This window comes from Phacochoerus africanus, chromosome 15, assembly GCF_016906955.1.
Source record: "Phacochoerus africanus isolate WHEZ1 chromosome 15, ROS_Pafr_v1, whole genome shotgun sequence".
Classification (NCBI taxonomy): Eukaryota; Metazoa; Chordata; class Mammalia; order Artiodactyla; family Suidae; genus Phacochoerus; species Phacochoerus africanus.
In genome coordinates, this window is record NC_062558.1 from 140,746,978 (window position 1) to 140,768,260 (window position 21,283).

Below are 21,283 nucleotides of genomic sequence, written 5' to 3' on the forward strand. Positions count from 1 at the left end.
TATGGCTGTGGCAGGCCCTCTGGCCAGACCTCCTGCCCATCTGGACCAGCCTTCCGGGCCATCCTGCCCAGGCCTCGGGGTGGCATTGCCCTTCCCCTGTGACCCCAGACTGCCCGGTCTTTTCCACGGCTCCTTCCCAGTGACAGTGTCCTCAGGGGAGCAGCTGCTCATGGGCCAGGCACTTGGGACCTTCCGTTGGCCCACGGGCGCTTGGGGGCCTCAGGCCAGTCTGGCCTGTCCATTTCTAACTGGGGGTGGGGACCCTCGCAGACGACACAGCTCTGGTGTGTGGCAGGCCTGTACCCCCGCCTGTGCCCACGCGGCCTGGAAGGCGCCTGCATAGCTGTGGTCCGTGCCGAGGTACACGAGTAACCCAGGTTTACGAGAATGCCCGTGGGCTCGTGTCTGACCGGAGGCCTGGTCAGCTACCGGGACCCTCGTGGCCAGATCCAGGTGGTCGGTGTGAGGCCCCCTTCCTGCGGCCCCTCACTCCGTCACGGGCTCAGAGCCCAGCCGCTCCCGGGGACCGGCGTGGGCACGCAGAGGAGGTCTGACCGGCATCTGACGCCAAAGTGAGGACGAGGGCTTCCACACGTGGAGTTCGCCTCGTCAGGAAAGTCCCCCCAAGACGGCTCTGCGGCCCTTCCGGCCGCTCCTCCCGCCGCCATGGTGGTGGGACTTGGGCCGGACCCCTCCCGTGGGCTTCTGGCATCATGGTTAATACGGTGTCGGAGACCCTGGCCGAGGGACGGCTGTCCGCGCTCTCGTTGGAGCAGAGGACACACAGAGAAGGGCTGTGTCCGTCGGGGAAACTGGGGCAGGCACGCTGGCTCCGGGCCTGCGGCAGAGGCTCCTAGAAGTGTGCAGAGAGGGCAGCCTGACACCCGGCCCCGGTGGTGCCCAGCCTGGCAGCTGCTCCGGGGCAGGCGGTCCTCCAGGTACATGAGAGAAGGTCTTTCCCGTGCGGTTTCCCAAATGTCTGATTATTGAAGATGTTCCTTTTTTCAACATTGCAGAGAATTAAGGAATTAGAAGAAAGAATAGAAGGTCAGAAGAGACAAATAAAGGAACTGGAGGAAAAGGTAAAATAAATGCAATTTGGGGGACTTGTTCTGTTAACCAGGTCTGCCAGAAGCCGAGCAGGTCACTCCCAACCTCATTAGCGCTCGGTCTGAGGTTGGGGTGTTGCTGGATAAGCAGAGATCTCAGGGCCGAGTCTGCTCAGGATGGGGAGTCGGAGGCTGGGGTCTGGGAACACCCTGTCTTTGACCAGCCGTGCGACCCGGAGGCCATGCCTCTCGTGGCCCCGGTCACCCCAGCGGCCGCCGTGTGGCCGCAGATTTAGGAACCGTGGGTCATGGGGTCTGGCTGGTTTGGGGCCGTGGGGCTGGGGGCCAGGGAGGCTCCCAAGTGCAGGTGCAGGGAGCATGGCCAGAGAGCCGCCTGCCTCTCTCCGCGGGTGCTCAGCTCCAGGGAAGTTTGTCCTGCAGATCAGGATGTTTCAGCGACATCCAGCTGCCAGACTGCTTGTTGAGGGCTTGTGATCCGTCTGCCCTGTGGTCCCGTGGGGCGGGTCTCACCAGAGGCCACTCTTCCCGATCCTGCTGGCCTGTCCTGCCCAGAGAGAAGAGAGGCTGGGGTGGGCTGCCCGGGGGGCAGCCAGCAGAGGCTCTGTGCTTGCAGGACAGAGGCCCCCGCCCCAGGGAGGCCGGGCCTCCCCCTGCCCTACCCACTGCACCTTGGGACAAAATGGGCTTTCCCTGGCACCTCCCGGGCATCTGCAGAGCAGTCTTGGTGGTAACTTGCAAATCCAGTGCCCGTGGCAGGTCCCTAGAACCAACTGTGCCAGGCACAACCTGCAAAGCAGAGGGTTGCCTTGCAAACAAGGATGGGCCTGCCCCATGGAGGCTGGACAGGGGCAGCCTGCACCAGTCACACCCGAGGCACTGGGGGTCCGGGGGGCGCTGTTCTCGGGGTCCCAGCCTTGCAGTCTCTCCCCCAGAATGAATGTCTCTTGCCTTTCGCACCTTAAAGTGAGACCATTTGTTTGCGTTCAGCAGCGGGGCGTTTTAATTGCGTCTTCTCTTAGTCGCGCGCTGAGGAAGCGCTGCTCTTGCAGGCACCTGCGCCGTGGCCAGATCTTCTGTCGGGTCGCGGTTGGCCCGGCCCCTTGCCCAGCCCAGATGAGGCTGCAGTGTGAACGCCTCAGCGTGGTGGTTGTGCTTTATCATTTACGATGGGACCAAGACCAAAGCATTGTCACGGGGTGCTGGTGTCCGCCTGGCACTTGGCACGACTCTCCCTAAGACTCTCGCCATCACTGAAGCCAATTAGCACCCTCACCACCGGCTTGGGCGACATGTCCAGATGGCAGGTCCCCCACCCCCCAGAGGCGCGGTGACTGGCAGGGCCTCCCTCTGGACCGTCGCCTACAACCTGGCCTCCAGGCGGCGCCGGGTCCCCCAGCGCGGTGGCTCCAGACCCAGGCGCCCTCCCAGCCCCTCCCAGCAGGACCGCTGTACGGCTGGGCACCCGTGCGCCAGGATCTGCTCCCGACCCCTGACGGGCGGCTGCGCGGTGCTCTGCGATCCCACGTTGCGTCTTGCCAGAAGCTCTACAAACTCTTTTTTCTCTTTCTCTCCTTCTGTGTCTCCACCCTCCCCCCCCTTTTTAGTTTCTATTTTTGTTCTTATTTTTCTCCTTAGCTTTCATTCTGTGGTCCTAGCTCGCCTGGGCACCCCGACGTGGTGAGTATGTCATTTGCGTCTGTCCCCCGCTGTTCCAGAAGTGAGAGGCGCTTCCAGAAGGCGAGTGTCAGGGCTCTCGGAGGTGCTTACGAAGCCCCCCGCAGCGCTGCCAGGGGTCGGGGCCCAGAGGTCTGCCATGGTCGGAGGGACAAGGGAGAGCAAAGCCCCCCCCAGGGGACTCCCTGGGCGGGAGAGGCGCCTGCACAGAAACCCCTCTGTGTCCTCTGCTCTGGGCATCTCGGCAGGAAGCAGTGCTGGTGGCATCGTGTCTTTCCGTCCTTTCCGTGGTGTGAAGCACAAGCGTGGGTCCCACAGGAGACAGGGCCAGAGATGCCCGCTTTCCCCACAAGGTCATCGCCGTCCTGCTAGGCGGTGGCCTCGTCCCCGAGGCTTTCCGAGCGCGGCCGCACACGAAAGTCTGACCCCTGCTTCCTTCCCAACCAGATGGCAGTGGAGCAGGCTGTGACCTCGTCCTTCCTCTCGTCCACGTCCCCTGGCCCTCGAGCCCTCCCCTTGGAGGCAGGGCCAGGCTTTCCCCTCGGCCTCGCCCTCCAGCCCAGGAGCCCCCTGACCTGCCTCCTGCGTCCCTTCTCTTCCAGCTCCCAGAGCAGCCAGAGCCCTTTCCTCCAGCTGGACCGGGGAGCAGTGGGCGCCCGGGCAGCCGCATGAGATGCCACGTCTCATCCTCGAAGCCCCGAGAGGACCTGGCCTCTGCGGACCCCCTCCCACCCAGGAGGAGGGAGAAAGGGGGTCTTTGAGCACCTCTGATGGGGGCTGTCCACTTCAATGAGCTGGAGTTAGGACTCGCTCTCTGACCGGGGCTCCCTGAAGAGGCCTGGACTTGGCTGCAGGCCCTGGGCACCCTCCTGGGACACAGCCCCCTGCCCCAGACCCCTGCCAGGCAGCGAGAGAGCCGCTTCTGTGCTGGAGCCCCGCACCCCTGCCTCCTTCGTTCCTTTAACAACCGAAACGTGTCTCAAAGGAAGCTTCTCAGAAACACCTTGGGCGCCGGCAAAGTGACAACGAAGCTGCCACCACGGGGAAACTGGGGTGGCTCCCGGGACCAAGGACGGATTCCCCCGGGGGCCCCGGAGGCCTTCGCTTGCGGGTCCTGAGTGCCTGCTTGGCTGCCGCGTCCTGCCGTCCTTCCTTGTTTGTGCTGCTGCGTCCCTCCTGGGAACAGAGCCCCGACTGCCACGGTGCCACCAGCCTCCCGCCCTGAGCCTCCCGAGGAGCCGGTGGGACCCACCAAAGGGAGGCCTGCGGAGCCTGGAGGTGGGACGAGAGGGACAAGCGGACTGGCAAAGGACCTGACCTCGTCAGAGACGCGGGGCCCTCGGGCTGCCAGTGAGCCCAGCGTGGCCGAAGCTGCCCAGTCCAGAGCCCCGGCCTCCGCACTCAAGGGGCAGCGCCCGGCCAGGGTGACAGTGCACCGCGGTTCCGCAGGTGTGAGAAGGGGCCCAGCGCCCAGGTGGCCAGCAGGTGAGGCACCGCCCGCATCCCGCAGCACCGGGTCTGCCCTCCCTCCTGCCGTTTGGGCCCCGTGGTGCTGACACAGCCCCTTCTGGTCTGCGGGATCCTGTCCAGGTCGGCCCGTGTGGTGGGGGTTCTCTTTGCCGGGACCCTGGCTGCTCCTGCAGCCGAGCCCCGTGTGCGCCGATTCGGGCGGGCAGGGCGGGCTGGGCGGCTCACCTCCCGCCTGCTCTGGACAGTCTGCTCCCTGGGGGTTTCCAGTGTCCCTGCGGTGCTGACCCCATCGTGGTTGTCTCTGCCCCAACCCAGGACACCCCCAAGGCCAGCGCAGGTGCCAGGAGTGGGTCACAGGGCATAGCCCATGGGGAGGGCTTCTCAGAGGCGCCCGGCCACGTCTGCCAGCCTCGGTCCACCCCGCACCCCAGGGTCTGCCGGTCCCGGCCCCACCCCGCCCCGCTGCCCCCAGAAATTCCAAGAGAGCTCCCTTGATCTTGACTCCTGGTGCCGCGGCCCCTGGGCTCGGAGGTCTCCCTGGGCCTCATTCCCAGGGATGGAGGATCCGGAAGGGGCCGGGCGCTCCACTGGTGAGTGTCCTTTCCAAGTGGAATTTCCTCGGCAGGGGACTTTGCTGTGGCGAGGCGCCGGTGGGGCGTGAACACATCTGGCAGGTGTGATGTTCGGCCGAGTCTCCCCCACCTTCCTGGGCACGGAACTGCCTCCATCGGGGGTGGTGCAGAGGCCCCAGAAGGTGTGCCCGCAGAGCTGGCCAGGGGAAGCCCCACCTGCTCCCTCGGAGGCTCGGGATATGCTCCTTCACACGCATCTCTGCGCGCCTGTCCCTCGAAGAGGCCTCTGTCCAGTCAGGGCTTGTGGGCAGCCTGGTGCGGCCCGGGTGCAGCAGCATCTGCCCCCTGCGACCCCCAGGGGTGCACAGGCCCAGCCTGGGGCTGGAAAGTTCACTTAGGGCTGTTCTGGGGCGAGCCGGGCCCCACTGGTCTCCGCCTGGTCCACCCCGGGGTGCCCCAGCCCGAACATGCTCCCCCCAGGCCAGTCCCTGGAGCTCAGGCGGCCCTCTGGGCTTGTGCTGAGGTCCTCGGGCTGCGCTGCGTCCTGTGAGAAAGATGCCGAGCGCGGCACCACCGCGTGTCTGAACATGCCTGGCAAGGATGCCCCACAGTCGTGGCCTGGCCTCAGAGCTCAGCCGGGGTGCGTAAAGGACAGCGAACACCGCCTGGTTATGTCAATACCTCTATTGAAATGCGTTGCCCGGAGCCCCCGGAAGGGCCCCATGGGTGTTGGGGTGACCTCTGCCCCAGGGCCTCGTCCCCACAGCCCTTCCCCCACCAGCCAGCCCCGGGGCTCCGGGGTCTGTTTTGTCTGACCTGCCTGGGCCATGAGCAGGTCACACCTGTGGAGGGGACAGCTGGGAGCGTGAGAGCCAGGCGGGAGGTGGGGGCGCAGGCCAGGCGCGGCCTCCCTGGGAGCTGGGTGGCCTGCAGGACCTGGACGTTGGTAGAGGCCCCTTGGACAGAGCTGTTTTGTGGGTCTGGAGACCCAGAGGCGACTTGAATCAGCTCCTGCTCCCAGGAACTCACCCTGAGCAGCAGGTGTCCCTCTACAGGGACAGGACTGCGCTCTCCCGAGGACGCGTGGCGGGCGGGGACGGGGGCGGGGGGGGGGGACTCGCACCCGGACACTGCAGGGCAGCCTGGGTGCCGCCGGGTCGGATGCTCTCGGGGCCCCCCGGAGCACATTCCCCTCCCCCGGGGCAGGGAGAGAATTCCCCAGCGCCAGCCCAAGTAGGAGAACTCCGGACGCAGTTGGTGCCAGGCTGTCCTCCTACCGGGGGCGGGGGGGAGCCGTGGCCCCAGACGTCCCGTGAGGGTGTCCCCGCAGCCATGCTTAACCCGCACAGGGCGGGCGGGGCGGGGGCGGCTGCGTTGCGAGGCGTACTTTGGATCCACTTGGTCTGGGGAGGTGGGGAGCCGAGAGCCTCCTCAGCTGCTTTGTGGGGACACGTACGGCAGCGCTGGGGGCTGGGGGCCGGGGCGCAGAGGGCAGCTCCTGGGAAAGGGGCCAGTCTTACCCTGCAGGCTTCTCCCACCGTGTTCTGGTCCGTGGTCTCAGGGTGGGTTTAGGACGTCAGGCAAGAGCTGCTGTCTAAATCCAGGGTCTTTTGTGTCATCATCCCCTCCCAGCCCGAGACCACCAACCCCATCAGCTTGGAGAACAAGGCCCCTCACCCAGTCAGCAGGCTCGGGGCAGAGGGCCTTTCCCTGCGCTGAGACGTCCTTGGGGCGGCTGGTTCCACGCACCACATGCAACACGAGAAGTTACCAGCTCCCAAGCAAGCATCTTCCTCTCCCATCAGCCTTTTCTTTCTTTATTTCTTCTTCCTTCCTTTCTTTCTTTTCCTTTTTAGGGCCACACCCATGGCGGATGGAGGTTCCCAGGCTAGGGGTAGAATTGGAGCTGCAGCTGCCGACCTACACCACAGCCACAGCAACGTGGGATCCGAGCCACGTCTGCGACCTACACCACAGCTCATGGCACCACTGGATCCTTAACCCACCGAGTGAGGCCAGGGATGGAACCCACATCCTCATGGACGCTAGTCGGATTCGTTACCCCTGAGCCACGGCGGGAACTCCCCTCCCATCAGCTTTCTAAAGTCCCTTTGTTTCAAAATAGATTCAGACCTAAAGAAAAGTTGCTACGATGGTATAAAGTTCTTGTGCACCCCTCCCCCAGCTTCCCCACAGTCAGATCGCCTCTCGTATCTCGCGTAATCACAGCGCACTTTGAAAGCTTGGCGAGTCCACCCACTCTGTGCAGACGGGCGTTTCCGTGCAGGACCCCAGGCTATGTTGAGTCCTTCTCCGGGTCCCTCTCAGTCGGTGACACCTGTCCTGGCTTTTCCTCCTCACCCTTGACCGTGCGCCTGGACAGGAGCTGGTCCGTTGCTTTGTGGATTGTCCTTCAGTTTGGTCCACCTGATGCGTGCGTGTGATTAGACGGAGTGACGCATTCGTGGCGCGTCTGCCACCGGCGATGCCGCTGACCGTGTGCGGTCAGGGCGGCTCCGTGTGTCCGTGGGGTGTGAGCCCTGATCGAGGCTCCAGCAGCGTCTCCGTTGAAAAGGTGCCATTGTCGGTACAGACACATTGTGGTGCCACTCTTCGACTCTGAGAGCCCAGATCCTCCCGAAGTGTTTGCAGGTCCGCGCAGCAGACTCAGTCCTGCGACGGCGACCACTGCCTGGCCTTCTGGTTCTCCGTCCCCACGACGCTTCTGTTTTATTATGACTTTTCTCTGGAGAAGGCCTGCCTCCTTCGCTCATTTGCTTCTTTACCCAGTTGTTTGTATCAGTCTGGTCTCGTGGGAATTTAGTTTATTCTGCGGGTTAGGATCCGATACCATCTTTGAGCGTTTCCTCACTCAGATGGCTCCCGCCGGCGCCGCTGAGCTTCCCGTCAGGCTGATGCCCGTCCTGTGAGCCCCTTCTGGCCCTCGAGCCCTGTCTTACTTTCCGGGGCCGAAGGCGCTCAGGCCCATCTTGCATTTACCCTGCTCCGCACCTGAAAGCAACCGCTTCTCCAAGGAGCTCTGGTTGCTGCTGTCGGAGAATGCGGTTGAGGAACAAACACCCCTGCGCGGGCCACGCTCGTTGCTGCTGGGGGGACCGTGTTTCTGGGTCTTGAAATCACCCACGCTTACCCGCGCTTCTTTGTTTATTTATGCTTCTGTCTCTCACCTCTCCAGCCACGCGGCTATCTTCTGCCTTCTGTCATTCATCTATCATCTGTGATCTAGCCATCACATGTCTTTTATGTATGTATGTATGTATGTATTTATTTAGTCTTTTTGCCTTTTCTAGGGCCGCTCCCATGGCATATGGAGGTTCCCAGGCTAGGGGTCTAATCAGAGCCGTAGCCACTGGCCTATGCCTCAGCTCATGGCAACGCCGGATCCTTAACCCACTGAGCGAGGCCAGGGATGGAACCCGCCACCTCATGGTTCCTAGTCAGATTCGTTAACCCCTGAGCCACGACGGGAACTCCAATAGCCGTCGCATATCTATCTATCATCTATCACTTCTCTGTCGTCTGTCACCTATCGTTGATCCATCCGTCTGTCTATCCATCCATCAACGGTGTGTCTCTGATAAGGCCATGAATTCACCGTGATGCCTCGAACTCCAGGCCAACCCGTCAAGACCCGTCCCACCCCCCGCGTTTCCTTTCCTGTGACTCCGTGCTCTGGAGACTTGGCTCTGAGCGGATAAACTGTATTACTGATTTGCTCAGCCCTACTCTCCACACAAGGAAGGTCCAGAATGGCTCTCACCCCTACGCCCTGCCAGCAGCAAGTGTACCGGCTGGAGGCATTGAGTGGGGTTCCTTTCATCTTTAGTGTTTACTGTTTTCCAGACAAAGTATTGCTTTCCAGAATGACTTTGGTTGGTTCGTTTCCTCTAGGACATGCTCCATTTGTGGTCATTCGGGTTGGTTTGTCACAGTCGGATTCCATTTGGGCTTCCCCTGCAGAGTGATTTTTTTTTTTAATTACACATTTTTTTTTTAAATTACGCCCCCAAGACTGAAGTGCCATCGCCTCCAGACTCCCTCTGCTCCCCCAGCCCCACCCTGGGCAGCCCTGGTCTGTGCCGCCTTCTTTCAGTTTTGCCACTTACAGGTCTTCAAGGTGGAAGGTATGACGCGTGGAAGGTATGTTCGCTTAGCAAGATGCATGGAGAACCCCGTGCGTGTCTGGAGTGTGTCCTTCCTGTTTATGCCAGGTCATTGCTGCTGCGAGGAGGCGCCACATTCACTGACTCTTACCTGTTGGCTTCCCAGGTGAGTCAACGAGGACTCACGGCTGTGGACATTCGTGCACAGGTGTTCGTGTACGGACGGATGATGCGCATCTGTATGGACCACACGTGTAGATGGATGCTGCATAGCTGTGTGGTGGAGAGGTCACAGGTTGTAGAGAAACGATAGAGGTAGATGCGTGGGTGGAGAGATGAGAGAAGCAGGCGCTCGTTCCCAGGTAAATACCTGGGACCGCTGCGGGCTCGATTTTACGCAGAACTGCTGGGCAAGGTGGCCGCCCTACGTTTGGCGTCCCCACCAGCCAAGTGTGTGCGCGCCTGTGGCTCCGTGTCTTCGCCAACACTTGATGTGTCAGTTGTGTGTTTGGGGTGGGGGGGGTCCATCCTAGGAGGACCCAGTGGTACGTTATTTTGGTCTCAATGTGCCTTTTCTCTAATGACCCGGGACGTTGGGCATCGTTTTATGTGCTGCTTCTCCGTCCGTATATCTTCTTTGGTGAAGTGCCTGTACAAATCGTTTGCCCATTTTTTAAATTAGATTTTTTTTTTTGCTTTTTTATTATAGAGTTTTAAGATGTCTTTATCTACACCAGACATCTGCCTTGGTCAGATATGTGACACAAAAGAATTTTCTCCAGGTCTTTATCTTGTCTTTTGTTCTCTTAAAAGTATCTTTTGAAAATGTCTAATTTATCCACCTGTAAAAACGAGGTTGTGTGGGGCTGGACCTAGGAAATGTTGTCTGGTTCAAAGTTCTCCCTTGTTTGCTCCTGGAACCGTGTGGCTCCGCGTCTTACATGTACAGGCATGGTCTGCTTTGTGTTCACGTTTGCAGTTGGTGCAGGGTTTCTGTCCAAGCATTTTCTTTTTTGTTTGTTTTTGTCTTTTTTCAGGGCCGCACCCGCGGCATATGGAGGCTCCCAGGCTAGGGGTCTAATTGGAGCTACAGCCGCCGGCCTACACCACAGTCACAGCAACGCCAGATCCTTAACCCTCTGAGTGAGGCCAGGGATGGAACCCGCAACCTCATGGTTCCTAGTCGGATTCGTTAACCACTGAGCCACAATGGGAACTCCGAAGCACATTTTCTGGGTGGTTGTGTGGTCCTGTCTCCCCCAGCCTCATGGGCAAGGACTCTTGCTCGTTTTGATTCAAATGCCTCCTGCTTGGCTGGACCAAGTCCCTGGTCTGTGGTCAGCCCCGTCCGAGCATCCTCCCTGCCTCTGAATCACCGCAGCCTGGGTGGCGGGGGGACAGGGCGGCTGTTTGCCCGCGTCCTCCATGTTCGGCCTGCCTGGTCCCCACTGGATCCTGGGGGCAAGCCTGGTCTCCAGGGACCTCGCCTGCCAGCTCAGGGTCTGGAAGCCAGAGTTGTGCGAGATTAACTGTCAGCAGATCCAGATTTACGGCCCTGGGCCGAGCGGCTCTGAATGCCGATGAGGCCCACGGCCCCGAGCCCGGCAGGGAGGCTGCAGAGAGAACGGCCATGGGCGTTTCCAGGACTCAGGGCCGCGCTGCTCTCGCTCGGAGCACGTCCGCGGTTACCAGCATTGGGCCCGAACGGAAGAGGAGCCTTCGTTAAAAAGCCCCGGAATGTTCTCCATCCCAACTTGATGGCGTTTTCTTTCCTCGTGTGTCTGTTTTATGTTCAGGAGCAGGTGTGAAAGGGGAGCCGCTGATGCTGCTCACAGGAGTGTGAACGCGGGCTCTTCGGGTGGGGGCTGCGCTGGGGACGGGTCCCCCCCCCAGGCGCTGCCTGTCTGCCTGTCTCGGGAGCGGGGACAGTGCGGACACCGGGCACGGAGAGGCCCGTCAGCCCCAAGGGGGATGAGGGGGCGGCTCACACCTGCCTGTCCGATGGCAGGTGACAAGCCCGGGCACGGAGCCGGGGTGGCTGCACCGCCTGCAGGGCTGCTGCCGGCGTGCGTGGTCACGCGCAGCCCTGCCGCCCCTTCGCGGCTCCTCGTCACGGCGTCGTGGTCATCCTTGCTTCTTGGTGTGGAGACTCACACGGGTCCTGACGCTGGCTCCCTCGTGATCCTGGCCCGGGATCGGCCCGCTTGGTTGCTTTGTCTCTCGTGACGTCTGTGGGTACACAGCGACGTCCGCCCAGAGACCCGTCCCATCGCCTGCCCTTCCCCCAGGAGGTGGCTGCCTCCTGGACCCGGGGCAGCTGCCCGGGCAGAGCTTCACGGCAGACACTTGTGTCTCTAAAAGGTGTAATTGTCGCGGCAAATTCCTTATACGAGGCACTGTGCTGGCCGTGTCTCCGCACGCACTCCTGCACTGTGACGGGCGGACACTCACCTGTCCAGGGACCTGGGTGTCTCGTCCCAGCCTGGGGCTCCTTCGTGGGACCTCACCTCCCCCAAAGGCCCTGTGGGTTTTGCTTCATGAACGTTCTCTGTGCTGTGCTGGTGCAGGAGTTTCTTCGGGGGTCTGCCTGGGGGTCGTCTGAATCCAGAGGCTGCGCCTCAGGAGGTGCTGACCGACTTCCTGGTCTTGGTGGCTTTGGAGCGATTATTTTTGCTCTTTGTTCAGAATTCTCCGTTGCTCTTGGGGCAGAAGTTTCCTCTAATGCTCCTGGGAGATTTGCACAGACAGAAACGGGCTAACAGGCTGGCAGCGGACCGTTTGGTTTCCCCTCCCCTGACGCGCCTTTGTCGCGTCTGCTCTGTCCGGCCAGCAGCTCGTGGCCCGCGGCCAGCTGTCTAGCGCTCTGAAATGGCACCATCTCGGTGAAAGCAATAATGGATCTTTCCAGCCGCCTGACGGAGAGCCCATTAACAGAGATGCCATCATGAGAGAAGCTAGTGCCAGAAAAGAGAGCTGGATGCCCTCGGGCCGTGAGGGCAGCTCCTGGGAGCCAGAAGGAAACAAAACCAGAATCAGTGAGGGAAGACAGACATGTGTGCACGGGTGTGTGTGTGTGTGTGTGTGTGCGTGCACGGTCTGTGGGTGTGGTTGTGTGGGGGGAATCTGAGCTTTTGGGTGTGTCTGGATGTGTGCCTGTAGGGGTGTACATGTGCTTGTGTGTGGGGGGGGAGTCTGGGCATGTGCTTGGTGTGTGTTGGGGGGCTGCGCATGTGTGCTTGGTGTGGGGGGAGTCTGTGCTTGTAGCTGTGGGGGGGTCTGTGCGTTGGGTTGGTGTGTGTGGTCCGGTGACACCCGGCAGCCTCTAGGGAGCCGGGCGGGGGGCAAGGGTGTGGGGTCCTGGGGGCTCTGGGAGGCGGGCCTGAAGCTGGCAGCCTCTCTTGCCGGGAGAGCAGACGGCTAAGCCCACATCTGGCGCGGGGCCCACGGCGCGGGGCCCGTCTGCGTCCCACTATCTGTGGATGGAGGAGGGTGGGCTGGGGAGGCCTTGGGAGCCCAGCGAGGCTGCTGTGGGGCCTCCCTCCTGCTGGCCTTTCCGCTTGGGTCCAGAGAGGGCCTTTCTCTCTGTCAGGAGGCTGGCGTCTGGCCAGCACGAGGGGCAGAATCTCGCTGATGAAAAGAGGCGCAAAGAGCCAAAGCCAAGCCCGTTTGCAGGGAGCTGCCTGCCGAGAAACGCACATTTTTAACTTGGGCTCAACACGCAGACAGAGGTGCCTCGGCTCAGCCCCCAGAGCTTTCGTGCCCCATGCCCACCTGCTGCTGAGCTGGGCAGGGAGGGACACTGGCTCAGGGGAGGCTGGTGCTGGCTGCGGGCACAGCGACCTTAGTGCCGGGCGGGGACGGGGCTTCAGACACACACCTGGGTCTGCTCTGCCACCGAGCTGGGCTCCGGCCAAGGACAGACTGTGAGCCTGTGCCCAGGCCCCCTCGGTGCCCCGCAAGGCGGGAGTGCCCGGAGGTGTCAGGCCGGCAGGTCCCAGCAGCGAGGTCCCAGGCGCCGGGGAGGAGGCGGGCAGCATGCAGGGGAGCAGCGCAGTCCTGGAGCGACCCCCACAGCTGAGGGCGGAACCCGGCCAATAGACCGTCAGGCTCACGGTCATTCTAGAAGATGACGCGAGAGGAAGAGGCATTTGGAGGCTCAGGGACACAGCTCCTGGGGCCTTCAAACCGGAGAGACCCCGTGTCGCCCGCAAGACTTATTAAAGCAGGACCAGGGCCCACCCCCACTCCCCGGAGTGCCTCATTCCGCAGGGCAGGGCGGCCCGGGGCCTGCGTCTCTGACAAGCCCAGAAGATGCTGAGGCCAGGGTCCTGGGATCCGACGTTGAGACCCACCAGGTGTCCAGCGGGAGGGTCCCCGCCGCAGACGGGGTGGAGGAGACCACGTCGCCTGCGGGCTTCAAGGCATTTCTTCCCTCGGCTTTTCTAAGTGGCCCTCTGCTGTGCTCTTCCACGGGGTCTCTGGTCTGCCAGGTCACGCGTGTGAGACACGGGAGGGGCCCCTGAGGAGCCCTGGCAGCAGCGAGGTGGGAGGGGAGCGCTGCAGTCCGAGGGGCTGGGTTCAGGTCCTCTCTCTGCCCTCTCGGCCAGGTGGCCACGACAGGTGCACTGACCTATGTCCCCGCGGCCTCCTTGCGCTGTGGGCGGGTTATCACTGGTCCTCGTCGGGCTTCTCCAGAGAAGCAGAACCAGTAGGCTGGTGTGTGTGTGTCTGGCCGTATCTCTCTCCATCTGTCCGTCCACACAGAGAAGGAAGTGTTCTCAGGGAGGCCGACACGTCCCCAGGTCTGTGGTCGGCAAGCCGGAGACCCAGCAGAACCCACGTTTCCTCCAAGTCTGAGCACGGGAAAGGACCCACGTCCAGCGCGGCGGCCACGCGGGAGGCTTTCCCTCCTTCCCACCCTTTCATTTATCCAGGCCTTCAACTGATTGCACGAGGCCCACCTGCCCGGGGAGGGCCCACTGCTTCGCTGACCTATCGATTCAAGCACGAATCTCATCCAGACACCATCCCGGGCCAACGGAATGACATTTGGCAAATGTCCGTGCAAACCTGGCCCAGCTAAGGTGACTCAGAATGAGCCATCACAGCATCCGAGAGCCGAGTCCACGTCCCCACGTGGGACCAGCTCCATACATGTGGCCGCTGCTTTGTTATGTGTTTCCAGGCGGCAGCAGAACCAAAACCAGGAGGAGGCCTGAGCAGGGCTCAGTGGAGTGTGGGCTGGAGTGGCCCGTCCCAGCGGCCGTGGGAGCTGCAGCGGAGCTGGGAGGAAGCTGCGCGTGGGTGGCTGGCGGCACCGGTGTCACCATCTGTGGGGTTGCGGGAAAGGCCCAGTGGAGAGCTGGGCGGAGCGGTGGGCAGCTAAGCCGGGTCTGGGCGACACTGTCTATTTCTTGCTATTTTCCCCCCAGTCAGCGCTTTGGGGAAAGGAGACCTTGGCCCAGACAGGCTCATTGCCATCTGTGTCTGCTCGTCTGAAAAGCTTTGGCTACAGTTTCCCAGAATAGTAGCACTTATGTGGGAAGGGTCTGGTTTTAGCTGATTCTCCATTGTTCCATCAGCCGATCACACGTGTGTTTGTGTGGGTTCCTTTCGAGGTCCTGGGGCCAGAGCAGGGGTGGTGTTTGGGGCCAGGGAGCAGGGATCTGGGCCACAGGGCTGCACCCCTGCTCTTGCCCGCCCGGACCTCCGCCCGGCCCGGCCCGTGTGCAGACCCAGCTCTCCTTGTCTTGTGTGTATTTCTGGAAACCCCACGAGGCCCCGTGGGCTCTCCGTGGCGCCCACCCCACAGCTGGTTTGGACCCAGAAAGGTGCCGCTTGTCCTGGCCACCAGCTTTGTGTCCCCAACACTTGGGTTCCCAGCAGGAGCCCCCGGCACAAACACAGATGGCAGGGCCGGCTCCTCGGGCTCTGTTTTGACACAGATCAGGATATGCTACTTCTTGGAGTTCCCGTCGTGGCGCTGAGGAAACGAACCTGACTAGGAACCATGAGGTTGCAGGTTTGATCCCTGGCCTGGCTCAGTGGGTTAAGGATTCAGCATTGCCATGAGCTATGGTGTAGCTCTCAGACATGGCTCGGATCCTGCGTTGCTGTGGCTGAGGTGTGGACCGGCAGCTACAGCTCCGATTAGATCCCTAGCCTGGGAACCTCCATATGCCACAGGTGCGGCCCTAAAAAGACCAAAAGACAAAAAAAAATGCGCTGCTTCTCATCCACATGCACAGATGCATTTGCACATGTTACTGAAGTTCTGCTTCTGCAGCTTTGCATCAGGGTCAAGCTCTGCGGGCCTGCTGGGCTGGGTGCCAGTGTGAAAATGCCCCTGCTGCCCACTTCGCGGCTGTGGTTATCAGTGGCTTTCTGTCCGCTACCCATTCTCACCCAGCCTCGGTGCAGCCAGTGCGCAAATTCTATCACGACCCCTCCCTCCGGAAGGAAGGGCGAGGCTGCGGTTCTTGGCACCCCCTCTGTCAAGACATTACCCTGTCACAGGGCCGTGGGCACCAGACGCTGCCCACTGGGCTGTGAGTGGGCCAGGCCTCCGGCCAGCACCACCCTGTGCTGGGAGTCCCCGCCACGTCCCGTGTCCCTCCTCCCATGTACCGCTCATTGGCAGCCCACCCCGTCCCTCAGACGTGGGCTCCATGAAGCGTCGCACCCAGGGGCCGGCCGGCTCCCTCGCTGTGAGCCCTCAGGGCTTTCGCCGCCGCACACTCAGGTGGAGTCTGGCCCCTAACACACTGTCAGTTAAATGCTCGCCACGTGAAAGACCCAGCGAGTGGAACGTATGCTCACAGAGGCCAGAGTCCACGCCTCTGGTCTGCAGCCTCCCGGCCTCTCCTGGCTCCTAGAAAAGGCAGGAGCAGAGCCCTTGCAGGTGCCCAAGGCCACCCGCGGGCTCGGTGGCTCCGCAGGGTTCTCAGGACTCAGCACATAGTGGTGACGCGGCTAAAACTTATTGCAGCGATGCCAACACGCTTCACAGCCGGCCCCTAAGGGCAGACGACACGGGTGTGGTCTGGAGGCATCCAGGAGCGGGCCTCTTGCGCTTTCGCTGTCTTGGCGGGCCCCACAGAGCACCCTCCCCGGCCGCGGCTCTGCCAGGGACCAGGGGGGCCATCTGAGATTCGGGGATTTTGTCAGGGCCACTCATTTGGGCACCTGCTGCCCATTAAAATGCCAGCCCTCAGAAAGGAGCAGGCGTTTGCCATAAAGCGCACCGGCCCAGCCTCCTCGCTCAGGGAGAGCTTCCAAGCCAGCTTCCCTGATGCCCCTCAAGGGCCCACTTTGCCCACAGGCCCTGTATGGACAGCAGCTCAGCTCCTGCCCACAGAGGCCCTTGAACAACCCAGGTCAGAACCCCAGGGCCAGAAACCTAGGGCAGACACATCAGAGGGCCCCACACTCCCCTCTCTCGCATGGCTTCCTCTTGAGTGAGATCTTGGGGACAGCCAGGGAGGTGGCCAGAAAAGGGAGGGGGAAGGACACCACGTCCCCAGAGGAGGTGGTGCTGGGGGTCAGAAGGCACTTGGGAAATCTGGAAGCCGGGAGGCAGGACCGCACCTGTGCGCATGTGTGTGTGCGCCTGTGCCTGTGTGTGTGTGTATGTGGGGAGCGTGGCAGTCCTAGACGAGGGCAGGACGTCTCTCCACCTGGACACAGGGTCGGTGAACAGAGAACATTAGCAAAGCAGGCAGGAGTGGCTCAGGAGAGGGGCTCCAGTGACCTCAGGGACTAAAGGCCATTGTCCCTTCAATCTGGGGGGTAACTTTTTAGAATTCTGCACATGATTTTCAGTACGATTCTTGTTGCTCATTTGCATGTGCACTGCTCATCCCCCAGGCAGCTGTCATCTGAGTTCAGGGAGGTGGTGACGTGGGCGGCCCAGCAAGCGGGTGGCCAGGACCCGGGGCTCTGGGCGGCCTCGTGGCGTGACCTCGGGGAATCCCTCTTCATCTCGGGGTTTCAGCTTCTCCGTCTGCAGAGTGAGAGGGTGCTTTCTAACAGGCTGGGAAAGGGTGGTTTGACTGGAACCTATTTAGAGATGGATCCGGCCGCAGGCCTAAGGAGCCATGTGACTCTAAGGGTGCAGGTTCAAGCATGATGCGTGCTGCGGGCCAGGGGCGCCTGAGGCTCAGCGCCCTTCTGCTCCGGCCCCTTTTCACTCCACTTGGCGGGATGCCCTTGTGCTCAGCCGTGAGCTTAAAAGTTAAAAACCACAGACCGGGGAGTTTCCAACGTCTGTGACCGTGGGGGTTCCACCCCTGGATCCCCCCGCCCCCCTCCTCCCCGCACCTATGCGGTCGCTCCAGGTGCTGGTCCAGGGCCCACCACCCTCTGTGTTAGAAGCAACCTGGGAAGCTCCCTCTTAACCTCCTCCAAATATTAAAGATGTAAAAAAGGGCGAAAAGGGAGGCTTCGTACCGGACAGAGGCCCATCTCCTCAGGGGCGAGGAGGATTGAAAGCTGGGCAGAAGGGGCACCTTCCCCTGCGGGAGGCGCGGGCGGGACTCTGAAGCCCCCTCTGCACCTGACCTCGTGGGCGCACAGACCCGTCCTGTGGCCTCGAGATCTCCCGGGAAGAGCCGTTTGCATCTCCAGGGCTGGGGCTCGAACCGCCGTCACCTGGCTGTCCCCCTGCAGAGCCTGCACTGGGTCAGCACCCCCACCCGTGGTCTTTCTCCAGACCCTCCCCCTGGGAGCGCCTGCCCGTGTGGCTTGGAGGCCTCGCACTAACACAAAGCGTCCGTCTTCGCTCTTTTTCAGAGGAGAAGCCGCGCCGCTGGAGCCGGTATGGAGCGTGACTTCCGGTCCCGCGGAGCGTTGGGTCCACAGCCCAGGAGAGCCTTCCGGCTTGGACACTCCCTGCCTCTCGGGTTGGAGGAGGTTCTTCTGCTGGCCTTGTGCCCTTGGGGATCTGAGGTTGCCCCCTCCGTGCTGAATTTGCAAGGGATGCTCGAGTCTGTGTGTGTCCACGCGTGAGTCTGTGTGCGTGTGTGCACACGCGTGTGCTCAATCAGAAGATGACACACAGGATTTAGCTCTTTCGAGGCACTTAGAAGTTGGCCCGCTGGGTAATGAGACGTGCAGCCACGTGGGGACATGACAAACCTTGTAGGAAAGGAAGGTAAACGGCTTTGCCCGGCGGCTGAGGGACGTCCGCCTGCGGTGTCCGGCAGTGTTAGGCTCATGCTGTACTTGTGTTGGGAGGAAGGTTCGACTCCCGTGCAGATGACAGCGGCGGCCGGGCCAGGCTTGATTCCCGAGGATGGATCAGGAGGAAGCTTATAGGATCAGACAGATCCGCTTTGTCGCGGGTGCAGGTTTTCCGCTGGGCAGCGGGCCGTTCATCAGCTCTCACCCAAGAAGGACGTCCTTTCTGTTGTCATTAAAGCCACAGTTACTAATTCATTTGGACAAGATAGGGGGCCGGTTCGCCGCTCGTCCAGCTGAGTGCGATGTCAGGGTCTGTATCTCGAGTGCGAAATCCTGTTTAATCCTCCCTGCATACCTTCATCTTGTTCCAATGACTGCATCCTCTTGGCACATTTGTTATACTCAGAACCCAATGGCAAACGGTGGTCTTGCGTTGCTAAAAGCCGCCAAGGAGCTAAACTCCTAGATGGAAGCCTGGTGGACCGTATGAGGCAGGCGTCCAGAAAATACTCCTTCGCTCCGGCACTCCCTGCGGGCCTGCCTGGTCCCTGCGTGCTGCCTCGCATCAGCAGCTATGCGGTTGGCCATTTCAGATAAAAAAAAAAAAAAAATACGCGCGTTTGAAACCGAAATTCACATCCCTCATGTTTATCTGGGTCATCCTGGTTTGCATGTTGTGCGTATGTCTGCAGGCCTTCAAATGCCCGCCCCACACACCCCAGACACGCTTCATCACGGCTTTGTAATTAGAATGAGAAAGGTCGGCTCTACAGGAAAGAGAAGCATGTGAACGTGTGCCATGCTCAGGAAGCTGGACTTGTCTATGTCAAAAGGATGAGCGCTGGAAAAAGAAAATGGGTCAAGGAATGGCTTAAGGAACATGCCCCCTGTACTAGACCGCATTTGGAACCGAGGCTTCCCCAAAGCACGCATTTAGTTGCAAAGCCAGTTCTTCTCCTTAGACGCTATCGTTTTTTATTCATGTATTGTAGGTACCTTTTTTTCATCCGATTACAAAACCCAGCATTTTAGGACTGGGCTTTTGCAAGAAAAGGGAGGGAGGAGGGGAGAAAGACAGAGAGAAGGAAAGAGCATCTGTCACTGATTCCCGCTGGTCCAGCGATCATCTGAGGAATTCAAGTGTTTTAAAATAACAAGTGTTTTCCAAATCCTAGAATGTACCTTTTATTCATGACCAGTGGGCTGGATTGAATTTCCTACAAGGATTTGGGCTTTTTTTTTTTTTTTTTTTTTCCTGCTGGCTCTTTAAACAGGGGAGGCGTGTGTGTGGAAGCATGTTCCCTAACAGAGGAGGGGCCCGGAAAGGCGGACACACCGGGACGTCTGCTGTGTAACAGGGAGACGTACACAGCGTAACGGTTACCGCCGTCGTCACTGTGTACACAAGAGACCCACGACAACACAACTGTTTTCAATTGTCTAAACCACAAATCCATGTGAGTCGCAGCTTCCTGGTTGACAACACGCGTGCCACGTGTGCGTGCCTCGTCTCCGTGGTCTAGGACTCTAGTTGCTGAAGGACGGTGGCTCTTCCTTCATGTGCTCTGCCCGCGAGGAACCTGTCGCCTTCAGGACACCCCGAGTGCCTTACAGGGCGTGTGAGCACCAACGCTGGCCGTCAGGAGGGCGGGTGTGCAGGACTGCATTTGACACCCGTCTACACGGACCGTCACGGCGTCGCGGACCTTAAGGTGGATTGTGTGTTTTAACACAGTCGTGGATTTACGTTTAGGCTCAGGAAAATCAAGCTGTAAATATATGTATCAAATCATATATTTGTTTACCGTCTATTTTCTAAAAGCTTTATTGTCAATTTATGCAAAAATGAATTAGGACTTGTTTTCTCATGGCCACGTGCCAGGCCGTACCTGTGTTCCTGAAGCAACTCCTTAATAACCACTCTTGAAACATGCGATGCTCCGTTCAGTGCTAAACAGTATTCAGAGGCCCGAAAGAGGTTTGTATGGTGATCAACTACAAAATTTTACACATATTTTTGTATTGTGATTCCTATGATACATACCAGAGAATTTTTTACTCCTTTGTAAATTACGGTACCGTTTTTAATAAAAACTTGTTTTAAATCTTAGAATATCAGGGTTCTCCTCCTCACGAAATGGTAAAGTTTGGACTCACTGGCTGTGTCAGCCACGTCTGTGTTCTGTGTCCGTTGTCTGAAACGCAGTGCCTCTTTCTGCACCAGAAAGGGAGCCTAGCCCTCCTGCGCCTTGGGGAGGGGAGCCGGGCTCCTCCAATACAGCCTCATCCTAAATCATGGGAAGTTACCTGGAGGGCAGGCTCTGAAGTCAGAGTTGCAGCAGCACCTGGCTGAGGTGGGCCCCCGGGAGGCCTGCTCCAGTAGCTGTTTATTAAAGGAGACCGGAAGAGAAAAGTCAGATAGTTGGGAAGTTAAAAGAATTTCTGAGAATGAACAGAATGCTGGGCAATGATCCCACATAGGTGAGCAAAGGCTGCTTGATCTCTTTGGGGAGTGGAAACCGGAGGGGGCGGGCGGGAAAGCTGCTGATTTAGCTCTGCGGCCAGCACTGGAGTGTCCTCGCACTGGCTCTTTGTTCCAACTTATGCTTTGAAATTCAGGCTTCGCAAAGGCTGGCATGTCTTTTCCTTAGAAACCAATCTTCAGGGCTGGGCAGAGTGACTCTGGGCGGGTCTGGAGTCTCCTATCATCTCACTCCAAACCTTGAACTTGCTTTTATAAGCGCAGTCAGGAGAAGTTCACACGAGTGCCCCGCCCCACCCAGAGTCAATCTCCTTGCCTGGCCGTGGGATCACCCACAGGGTCCGGAAATGTGGCCGCAGTTCCAACAAACTGGTTTCTCGAGTGCCTGCTCCCCGCCTGCCCTTCTGCGGATTGAGCCGAGGTCAGAATCCCCGGGACCTGGAGAGCCAGCTGCACCGCTTCGCTGGGACGAAACGCGCTCCCTCGGCCCAGATCCCGCGCGCTCAGCACTGGCTGCGTGGACAGCGCAGCGCCAGCTCCCCTGGATGCCTGGCGGGGCAGGGGGCGGGCTAGGGGGATGGGGCGGGGGCAGCGCGAGGCCCAGGTCCGCCCCGTCCACGTCCAGGTGCCGCGCGCAGACCCCGCCCCAGGAGGCTCCAGGACCCACAGCCCCTCGCCCTCTCCCGCCATGGCAGCGCGGCGGCCGCGGGA

At 60.4% G+C, this 21,283-nt stretch overlaps 1 protein-coding gene across 6 annotated transcripts in view; it reads left to right on the plus strand.

Annotated features, from left to right (window-relative positions):
• JAKMIP3 (Janus kinase and microtubule interacting protein 3) overlaps positions 1-20,200 on the plus strand; it is an 81,040-nt gene extending 60,840 nt beyond the window's left edge. For all 6 annotated transcript variants that reach the window (XM_047760781.1, XM_047760782.1, XM_047760783.1 and 3 more), the window contains 3 exons: positions 1,017-1,082; positions 3,347-4,229; positions 17,701-20,200. In XM_047760781.1, coding sequence (XP_047616737.1) covers positions 1,017-1,082; positions 3,347-3,505 — 225 coding nt within the window. In that variant the 3' untranslated portion in view covers positions 3,506-4,229; positions 17,701-20,200. The remainder of the gene's footprint in view (positions 1-1,016; positions 1,083-3,346; positions 4,230-17,700) is intronic.
• The last annotated feature ends 1,083 nt before the right edge of the window (positions 20,201-21,283 follow it).